Here is a 10,386-nt window from a genome sequence, read left to right as displayed (position 1 = left end):
GAACAGTCTTATAAAACTAAAAGATAAAGATATTTAATGAGCATGAAAACACTGAATATTTTAGCATTAGATTTTTTTTTTTTTTTTTTTTAATGTTATCTAGATGGTCTCTAGATGGTCTGGGGGAAGGTATTTGAAATGAAACTTTATTCTTATAACCTTCTGCCTTGCTTGCACTCATTATACCGTTGAGCTTCCTTAAAAGAAAAACTTGGGGTTATGGTCCAGCACCTGGTGTGGAGAGAAGGCCGGCAGGCTGGATGCTGGGGTCCAGAGGAGGTGCTGTTGGCTCCCACAGTTATGTGTCTGGTCTTCATTTCTGCAGATCTAGAGACAAGACTTCCCCCTTAGCGGCTCCAAACACTCCTCCTAACCAAGTTCATAGACTATGAGTGGCCTAGACCATGGGTCCCCAACCTCTGGGCCTCAGACTGGTGGTACCTCCTGTCAGATCAGGGCAGCATTAGATTTGAAATAGTGTGCAATAAGTGTCGCACAGAGTCGGACACGACTGAAGTGACTTAGTCGTAGCCGTGGCCGCAATAAGTGTAATGCGCTTGAATCATCCTGAAATCTGCCCCCTCACCACCCCTGTCCATGGAAAAATTGTATTCCACCAAGCTGGTCCCTGGTGCCAGAAGTTTGGGGACCTCTGGGCTAGACTCTTCTAGTCTGCACACTGATTGTTTCTTTCTCCCTATGCCTACTGGGTCACCAAGGTGTTGGGGGACATCTTAGGTGAGCCTGAACCAGATCTGAGGTATTTCCAGTGGCTTTAGCAGGGGCCTCTCAGCAATTGTGAGCTTCCCAGGTGACTCAGTGGTAAAGAACCTGCTTGCCAATATAGGAAGACATAAAAGACATGGATTCTATCCCTGGGTTGGAAAGATTCCCCTGGAGGAGGGTACAGCAACCCACTCCAGTATTCTTGCCTGGAAAATTCCCTGGACAGAGGAGCCTGGTGGACTACAGTCCATGGGGTCACAAAGAGTCAGACACAACACCAGCTGAGTGCACACACACACGCTCAGCACTTGCGATGGCTTCTCTTGTTGGGGAGCATGGGTTCTAGGGTGCTGGGGTCGCAGTAGCTGCAGCACGTGGGCTCGGTGTTGCAGCTCACAAGCTCTAGCACAGAGTCAGTGTGTGGCACCCAGCCTTAGTTGCCCTGTGGCATGTGGGATTTTCCTGAACCAGGGATGGAACTGGTATCCCCTGCATTGCACGGTAAATTCTCAACCACTGGACCACCAGGGGAGCCCCATCCTATTATTTTTAATTACAACTGAGGGATAAGTGCTCCAAAGGACAGCAAGTGATAGCATAGCACCGTGACTCAGGGACCAGACTCAGATTATAGAGTGGAGTAGGGTTCCCTGAGAAATAGCTTGCAGGGGACAAAGGGTTTAGAAACGTGGGAAGAAAGATGAAGGACTGGTCTGAAGAGGGCAGAGGAGTGTGTGCAAGGCTGCAGATTGCTTGAGGAACAGGCCCTGCATGGTCTTCCTCTTTCTGCACCTCTGGCTTGAGGGTCCGGAAAGTTCTCAGTACAGGTTGGTGCACAGACTAGAAAGACTACAGGCAGGCTGGGGCAAGTTTCAGGCCTGCCTGTGGGGGGCTGGGTGGCGGGGGGGCTCTTGTTAAAGAATCAGGGTTCCTGGATGACCTCTCCCCAAACGCCAGAGCTTAAGGGAGTGGCTTGGGAAAGAAAAAATACCTTTCTATAGAAAAATCATGCTCTCAGAAGCAAGACAGCTTTTTAGATATTGAGCTAATGATAATCAACTTTGTTATTACCTGGTTGTGCTCAGTAGTATCCAGCTCTTTGTGACCCCATGGACTATAGCCCACCAAACTCCTCTGTCCATTGGATTTCCCAGGCAAGCACAGTGGAGTGGGTTGCTATTTCCTCCTCTAGATGATCTGCCCGACCCAAAGATCAAACCTGCATCTCCTTTGTCTCCTGCACTGGCAGGTGGATTCTTTATCATTGAACCACCTGGGAAACTTATTACCTGGTCATCTTACATTAAATATTTAGGAAATGAAATCAGAGTATTCAGTGCTACTCATGCTAGGAATCAGTATGAAACAAATCAATTTACGGAGATAAAAATAGACCTTTTTAAGTCCTGTTAGAGTCACTTTTCTTAACAGAAGGCTAACACACCAGGCTCTCTGATTTTCAATATGGGAAGGCCTTATGAAGGTACTCTTGCCTGGAAAATCCCATGGATGGAGAAGCCTGTAGGCTACAGTCTATGGTAGACTACAGTCTATGGTGGGCTAGTCTATGGGGTCTCAGAGAGATGGACACGACTGAGCAACTTCACTTTCACTTTCACTCCGAAGGTGGGGCAGTAACACTGAGAAAGGTGGGTATCTCAAAGCCTACTAGACTATAGACTAATGCAATAGTCATTAGCTATGTGTGGCTAATTAAAATGGAATAAAATTTAAATTCAGTTTCTCAGTTGTATTTGCCACGTTTTAAGTGCTCAGTAGCTAAATATGGGTAGTGGCGGTATTAGACAACACAGACATAGCCCATTTCCATCATCACAGAAACTTCTATTAGATGGCACTGCTCTGCAGCATTTAACTTTGTCCGAGGGGTAGTACTTCCCAGAGAGGGTGATGAGTCAGTGTTGCTTGAAATGGTCTCCCCTCCCTGCTGCTCCCCCACCCCCAGTTAGTGGTCAGATGAGATAAAAGTGCTGACATTCTTGCAAATCAAGTGTTGGGAACTCACCGGGTCCTGTCTCTCTTCTGCCCACAGTGTTGGAGAGCTGGCTGGACTACACTGGGGAACTGGAGCCCCCGGAGCCTCTGGCCAGGCTTCCACAGCTCAAGCATTGCATCAAGCAGCTGCTGACGGACCTGGGCAAGGTGCAGCAGATCGCGCTCTGCTGCTCAACATGAAACTGGGCACCCCAGACTAATGGGGGCACAATCCTGGGGTACCTGCAGGAGGAGCTTCACGTATTTAAATAAATAAACCTAGCATGCCGAATGCACGTGACACCGACTGACTTCAGGGATCTGGGCAGGGGTGTGATGGACTTGGACAAAGAGGCCATTTTGGCTGCTGGAAGGGAGGGTACTCTGATCTCAAAGCCTACCAGGAAGGTAGCAGATAGACTATTGGGATTCCCTTCTTCTGTGCACATTGTTGAATGGAGAGTGAGTCTTTTTGCACAAACTTCACTTGAAATCGTGCCACTGATGATAAATGGAATGAGAGCCAAAAAAGTGTAGTTGAAAACAGTTGTAAATTCAACTTGCAGCTTATTTAATTGACTTCTCTGTCAGGTTGGGGCATATGCCAAGCCTTCTGGGTTTCTGCCTGGCATGAATTTAGGCAGCAGGCATCATTTTCATTTTTCCAGCTTCGTGGGAATGTCGTGACTTCACCCTTGTGTGGAGGTTGGGAAGGAGTAGAGGCCTGGGCCGGCCTGCCTTCTCCCTAGAACTCTTCACTTTCTCACCACCTCTCTTGCATGACTTCATGGTACCGGGGATGAGTTTTGTATGCTTTCACCCCAGAATTGGCTGGGTTGTGTCTTTTGTTGCAGAACCCATACAGCCTGTGGAAGAAGTAGAATCTCACTGTCATAAGAATCTAGGAGGAATCCCAAAACGGAAGCAGACAGGGTCTGGAACCCGAAGGACAGCATTTTCTACCCACTTCTTAATATTGACAGCTTACCAGTTCTATTTAATGTCCCCAAAATGGTTCTCCCAAATTTGAACTCTTTCACTGTAAAGATTTGCTACAAAGATGTGGTTTGGGAGATGACCTTATTTTATATTGTAAAGAAATCAGATTCTACATCTGCCGCTTTTCTCCTTCCCTGAAGGGTATATGTTCAGTAGTCAGCATTTTCAGAATTGTTTTAATATACTTTAACACTTTAAATTTCCTGTTTGTATTATTTTGTGAGATCAAGGTGATTATGCTGCTTAAGGTCCAGGTACAATTTGTACCTTTGGAGACAATATTTGTTACTCTCGCAGGTTACGGTTCCACGTGTAATTGTTTTGTTTTTTCCTTACCAGGTAAAGTTAAAGAAACTGTTCCATGCTTTGAGGAATGACCCATTTTACCATTTAGTTTTCCTATCACTAAAGGCAAAAATCAAAGCACATTTGTCCATTAACACTCACGAGTTAATTCTGGGTTTATGGATCTGTAATGTTATATGCTGCAAATCTTTACTATGTAAACGTGAAGTAGCCAATATCTCAATAGCAATGACAGGATCTCCGGTGACCTCCGGGATGGTTAGGCTTTACGGCACAGGTAATCGTGGTCACAAGGGCCTCTGTACAAAGATCTGTTTCAGGGAATGCTTTGTCTAGTGATTTAATTCGCCATTTGATATAAAATGAATATAGGGCAAGTTGACCTGCTGGAGCTTATGTATCAGAGGGAATACATGTGGCTACAACATCTGTGATAAAGCTGACACAATTCCTCTATGAGGTTGCTTCCCATTGCTAATGTTAGTGCTTTCGGTGTGGGAAGAAACACTCACGGAGTGTGCATGGCATCTGTCTGTATTTTGTACAATTTATCAGATGGCCACATTTTAAGAAGTGTGTGATGCTTGTCCGAAAAGGGAAGAAACAGGATGATTTTCTGTAGCCACAACTGTGAGGTACAGTGATTTGTATTGATATTATTAAATTACTGATTTTTCTTTCCTGAAAACACATTTGACCGTCACTTCTGGGGAAGCTGTAACGGTGGTCAAATCTCACGTTTTCTTCAAGATGGAAGAAGAAACTGAGTTACCCTAACTTTACCAAGTGGTCATTAGTGGGTTTATTTTATGCTTTTTGTAAAGGAAATAATCCCTTTTCACTCATTGTGACTTTTGTCCTTTGGGAAGCAGGGATGACTCTGAAGTTCTGACCACTTCAGTGTGCTTCCCTAATTTAAAGCCATGTTGGAGGGGCTCCATCCCCAATTCCTTGGTCAAGTTGAATTAACCCCAAGCTGGAGCACTGGAAACTGTTCTTTGCAAATATTACCGTTACCATTTAGAAATATGTACACTACCTAAGTTTTCTTTTGAGAAAAACTATCCACCTATAAAAAAGAAAAATTGCCTTGACAAAAACAGTTCTGGTTTGACTAATCATTTTGTTTCTTTAAGTGATGAGTGTATGCAAGGTGGACCCTTGATGAGCCAACATTGCACTGTGGATACATATCTATGTTTACGCGCTGTTAGAACAGAAGGCGCTGTATATAGAAATGTTGCTTTGAAGCAATATTTGCAAAACATGCAAACTTCTGTATCTGTATTTGGAAAAATAAAACAGGTTTTTGTTGCTACGTTTCAGTCACTTGTTATCTACTCAATCTTTAATGTGCATTAATTTTTCCATAAACATTACCTTTTAAAGCAAGTCTGCTTTTATATTCTAAATAGATTTATCTTTGGCAGGGAGGTAGCCATACATGCATGCTCAGTCATGTCCAACTCTTTGTGACCCTGTGGACTGTAATCCACCAGGCTCCACTGTCTATGGGATTCTCCATGCAAAAATACTTGAGTGGGCTGCCATTTCCTCCTCCAAGAGATCTTCCCAACCCAAGGATCGAACCTGGATCTCCTGCATTGGCAGGTGGATTCTTTACTACTGAGCCACCTGGGAAGCCCTGTAGGAGCAGATGCGGGCTTAAATCCAAAATTCCAAGGAAGTATACAAAATACTTTTGAATTCATTGAAGTGTCTAATATTCAAAAGTAAAATGCCCCATACCACCCTCTAGCGCAGACTGACTCATGCTCTGTGGTGTGAGCTGCAGGACTATTACCTTTTTGCTTGTTGAAAGCAGTGCAGGGAAGACAGGTCTGGCCTTTCTTGTATTAAAGATGGCACCCATGACAATTAGGACCCTTCTGAAGGCCAAGCCAAACGACTTTGGACCCCAATCAGCTCCCTTCCTGGGTGTGCATTAGACTCAAGAAATGGAGTTATACTGCAGAGCTTCCCTATTATTTGCCAAATCTCTTCCCTTCCTAAACAATTATGCTTATTTTAGAAAGTTAGGAGTAGCTCCAACAATGTAAATAATCCATCAGTTCACACCAAATCTGTTCCTAAAATTTTTCAAGCCTAAAATTTGGTAAGAGAGGGGTCTGGAAGCTTAAACCAGAATTCACAAGAACTAGCCTCTCTAGGTAAGAACCTGCAGTGAACACTTGTTAAAACAGCCCTGTAACTTGGGCCTTTGTGGGGAAGCCTGCGCCCACAAGGTAGGCTAATGGAACAAGTTGAGGGCAGTATTGTTACAGCAGCAGCCAGTTAAATCAGCACTTAGTTACAGTCACCTATTTGCCTGCACGACCCACAGCCACAAAGAAGATTGTACCACTGTCCTCTATCCGCTGAGGTAGGAAAACAAGCTCAAATTCTAGCCAATGAGAGGTACAGGCGAATTTGGAACCAGGCTGCCGAGTCCTCACTGCATAGGCTCCAACCAAACAAAGGAAAACCATGTGGGGCTCTGGGGAACGCGCAGGAAAAAAATACCCAGATGTGGAGACCCATAGCCAACACATAATGATCCTACAAAAGCCAACGAAGGCCAAGTAATAAGAAACAAAGGCTTTATTCTCATAGGCCCCCCAATTGGTTTCACAACTAACCATAGAGGGTGGAAATAGGTTCGGGAAAATAAACACGAGAAAGGACGGACGGAAAGGACACACGAGATTGCAAGAACTGCCAAAACTCATTTTTCATTATCCCGTATTGGGGAGCCAAGCTCACGGTCCCGGACCCGATCATGGCTCCAGTCCAGAGTGCCTGAGTCGGGTCGCCCGCAGCTCCGCCGCTCAGCCAGTGATGCGCACGTCGGTGCGGCGGCGAAGCCGCCGGGCCCGCGCCGCCTCGGGCAAGATGGCGAGCAGCTGCTCTTGCACTAGCATCTCCACGATCTGCTCCTTTGTGCGGATGTCGGGGCGCAGCCACTGGCGGGAGAGCTCCCGAAGCTGTCGGAACGCCTCCCGTGGGCCTGCAGCGTCCTGGTAGCGGAACTGCCGGAATCGCTGGCGGAAAGTCTCTGGGCCAGGCCGGGAGCCGCCAGGACCTGGAGGGGAGCGCGGAGAGGCTTCGGCAACCGGCGCAGGGCCCTGGGGTGCGGGTCCGATAGGCAAGTCTAGGGCGGCGGAGCCCGCCGCAGGAGGCTTAACATTCGCTTCGGGGACCGTGGCGCTGGGATTGGAGGAGTCGGGGATAGATGGGGCTTCAGGAGTCGAGGAGGAGCCCGCAGGGTCACCCTCCGTGCCTGAGCTCGGGCCGGCTCCTTCTTCTTTCCCCGAGGGTGGCGCGGAGCTTCCGGCTGGAGCCAAGCTTTGCTCGGTAGCCGCCATGACTCCGGCTCCACGCGTCGCTCTTTGTCCAGCCGTTGTTGGCTCAGCTCTGCGTCTGCAAGGGGGCGGGGCAAAGGGGACTTCCTCTACAGGGCGGAGCGCGCGACCCTGAGGGAGGCGGGCGGAGGGCGTGCCGAGCTTACCAGCGCCGGCGAAGCGCCTGGGGCGGCCGGAAGTGGGCGTGCCCGCTGCCTTCTCTATGATGAGCTCTGCGCACAGAAGTCCGGAAGCCGGGTCTGGGCTCCCGGAAGCGGCGCCCCCTCGCGTTCGCACGTCGGGTCTGGAGGTGGCGGGGCCTGCGGGGCTGCAGACCAATCTTAGCTCGCCACGGCTGGCTCCGGATGGTGGCGCCTTGGAGGACGTGTTCGAAGAGAAGCCCGAGGAGGAGGAGTCGGAGGAGGAGGAGGAGGAGGAGCCGGAGGAGGGGTCGGAGGAGGGGTCGGAGGAGGAGCAGGTGCCGAAGCCACCGCCCAAGCCGGAGGAGGCGCGCAAAAGCGTCTTGGCCCGCCTTGATCGCTTCAGCTTGCAGGTGACCTGTGTCCGCCCCTGCAAGCGCGCCTGTGTACTTGGCCCTGATTAGGATGGTGGCGAGCCGAGGACTCGCGCGGGCTGGCGCCCGGCTGGTGGCAGGACAACGGGACGGTGGTCAGGCACTGGGGAGGGCCCAACTCGGGAAAGTTTTCTGGCTCAGTCGAAAGAGAAGGGCAGTACACTCACCTGGTTGTGGGTGGATGACGTGTGCAAGGTTCTCTACACATGTAGTAATAAAAGTTGGCCGTCTTATGGCGCAGAGTAAATGCCCAAGAACTCTGTTATTATTATGCCTGTCTTCTGAAACCAAGAGACAGGTGGCTCTGTGGGTTCTGCTATTAACTTTAGGATTACTAATGCGTAGCCTCATATAGGGAGAAGGCAATGGCACCCCACTGCAGTACTCTTGCCTGGGAAGTCCCATGGACGGAGGAGCCTGGTAGGCTGAAGTCCATGGGGTCGTGAAGAGTCGGACAGGACTGAGCGACTTCACTTTCACTTTTCACTTTCATGCATTGGAGAAGGAAATGGCAACCCACTCCAGCGTTCTTGCCTGGAGAATCCCAGGGACGGGGGAGCCTGGGAGGAGGCCATCTATGGGGTCGCACAGAGTTGGACACGACTGAAGTGACTTAGCAGCAGCAGCAGCAGCTTCATATAGTGGCCTCTAGCCACGTGTTTACGAGCCCTTAAAGTGTGGCAAGTCGGAATTAGGATGTGCTGACATGTGAAATACACACAGGACTTAGTATGAAAAGAAAGTAATGTAAAATATCTCAATAATTTTTTATATTGGTTACATGTTAGATTGATAATACTTTGCATATATTGGGTCAAATAAAATATATTGTTAAAATCCATGTCTGTCATTTTACTTTTAAATTGTGGATGCCAGAAAAATTTGCATTCCATACATGGTTTTCATTATATATTCGTTGAACAGTAAAAGCATGCTACCATGTGGGAGTCAGGCTGCCTTGGTGAAATCCCTGCAGGGTTTATTTGCCAGAGTTGTTGAGAGGATTAAATAGTAAAGACTTTGGGAAAAAGTGAAAGTGTTAGTCACTCAGTGGTGTCCAGCTCTTTGCGACCCCATGGACTGTAGCCTGCCAGGCTTCTATGTCCATGGAGTTTTTCAGGCAAGAATACTGGAGTGGGGTGCCATTCCCTTCCCTGGGGGATCTTCCAGACCCAGGGACCGAACCTGGGTCTCCTGCATTGCAGGCAGATTCTTTACTGTCTGAGCCACAGGTAAAGAAAAATCTTTTTAAATGTTTGTCTTCATTAAGTAAATTGCTGTCTCTGAGCTCTAGCTTCATAATCTGTAAAATGTGGATGTACTAGAACCTACTTCATTAGGAAGGAGAATTCAATGAGATGATGTAGGTAAAAGCATGTAGCTCTGACTGCACTTAGGTAAGTGATAGTATATTCTGTTTGACAGCTGGCTCTCAAATATGTTTTGTATGCCCATTTTAGGGCTTCCCTGGTGGCTCAGAGGTCAAATAATTGGCCTACAATGCGGGAGATCCGTTGGTTAGGTTAGGGTTCAATCCCTGAATTGGGAAGATCCCCTGGAGGAGGGCATGGTAACCCACTCCAGTATTCTTGCCTGGAGAATCCCCATGGACAGAGGAGCCTGGTGGGCTATAGTCCACGAGGTTGCAAAGAGTTGGACATGACTGAGCGACTAGGCACACACAAGCAAACTCACATGCCCATTTAAAGGCTTCCCAGATGGCTCAGTGGTAAAGAATCCACCTTCCAGTGCATGAGACACAGGAGATCAGCATTTGATCCCTGAAGAGGGAAGATTGCCTGGAGAAGGAAATGGCAACCCACTCCAATATTCTTGCTTGGAAAATTCCAGGGACAGAAGAACCTGGTGGGCTACAGTTCATGGGGTCACAGGAGTCAGACACGACTACATGCACACAATCATGCCCATTTTACAGACAAGAAAACAGAAAGACAGAGGTCCTTTATGAAAGGTTTTATATAACCCTTGTAGTTCCTTTGATTTCTGCGCAGAAGGAGTTGGCCTCTTTGACAACCATCAACACGCCAGTGGCCCTGGTACAAAACTTGCCTATCCCATAGGATGTGCTCTTGTAGTTGAGTTAAAGTAGATCCTCACAGAACAGTGTTCACAGCCTGAAAACCCTGAAATTCGTCTTCACAATGAATCTTTAATGTTTTAGCGAGAGCCAGTCTCCTTCCTTTAGACAAGGTACTCTTTTCCAGTCAACCTTAGTCCCCACCACTCCCTCTCGTTCTTTGAAGTAGAATGTTGTTTCATGTTACATTAACATTCAGAATAGTTGATTTACTATTGCTCTCAGGTGGTTGCTTTCCTAAAAGCTGATATTTTTCTGTCTTTTCAGCAGTGGGAAAAACAGGGGTCTAGGGTTTGTTATACCTACCAGCTTCAAACCTCTACTTCCTCTGCCACGACCCTTGGCGG

General features: G+C 47.8%; 3 protein-coding genes across 5 annotated transcripts in view; 2 read left to right on the top strand and 1 right to left on the bottom strand.

Moving 5' to 3' along the window:
• PHF20 (PHD finger protein 20) overlaps positions 1 to 5,351 on the top strand; it is a 128,779-nt gene extending 123,428 nt beyond the window's left edge. For 2 of the 3 annotated variants that reach the window (XM_027558665.1, XM_027558666.1), the window contains one exon: positions 2,780 to 5,351. In XM_027558665.1, the coding sequence (XP_027414466.1) occupies positions 2,780 to 2,922 (143 nt within the window). In that variant the 3' untranslated portion in view covers positions 2,923 to 5,351. The remainder of the gene's footprint in view (positions 1 to 2,779) is intronic. The other variant, XM_027558664.1, reaches the window with a different exon arrangement.
• A 1,258-nt stretch (positions 5,352 to 6,609) lies between these two features.
• Positions 6,610 to 7,486, bottom strand: SCAND1 (SCAN domain containing 1). Its single transcript, XM_027558663.1, has one exon. The coding sequence runs from the start codon at positions 7,389 to 7,391 to the stop codon at positions 6,855 to 6,857; it is 537 nt and encodes a 178-aa protein (XP_027414464.1). The 5' UTR covers positions 7,392 to 7,486; the 3' UTR covers positions 6,610 to 6,854.
• The window catches only part of CNBD2 (cyclic nucleotide binding domain containing 2), a 62,256-nt gene continuing 59,351 nt past the window's right edge, over positions 7,482 to 10,386 (top strand). Inside the window, exon 1 of the mRNA XM_027558661.1 lies at positions 7,482 to 7,920. Within this exon, the coding sequence (XP_027414462.1) occupies positions 7,591 to 7,920 (330 nt within the window). The 5' untranslated portion in view covers positions 7,482 to 7,590. The remainder of the gene's footprint in view (positions 7,921 to 10,386) is intronic.

Source organism: Bos indicus x Bos taurus, chromosome 13 (assembly GCF_003369695.1).
Source record: "Bos indicus x Bos taurus breed Angus x Brahman F1 hybrid chromosome 13, Bos_hybrid_MaternalHap_v2.0, whole genome shotgun sequence".
In the NCBI taxonomy this organism is placed as follows: Eukaryota; Metazoa; Chordata; class Mammalia; order Artiodactyla; family Bovidae; genus Bos; species Bos indicus x Bos taurus.
The sequence above is the reverse complement of the archived record's forward strand: the minus strand, read 5'-3'. Positions and strand labels throughout refer to the sequence as shown.

Coding starts and splice junctions, on each gene's coding strand:
- SCAND1 (XM_027558663.1), bottom strand. CDS start 7,391: ATGGCGGCTACCGAGCAAAGCTTGGCTCCAGCCGGAAGCTCCGCGCCA.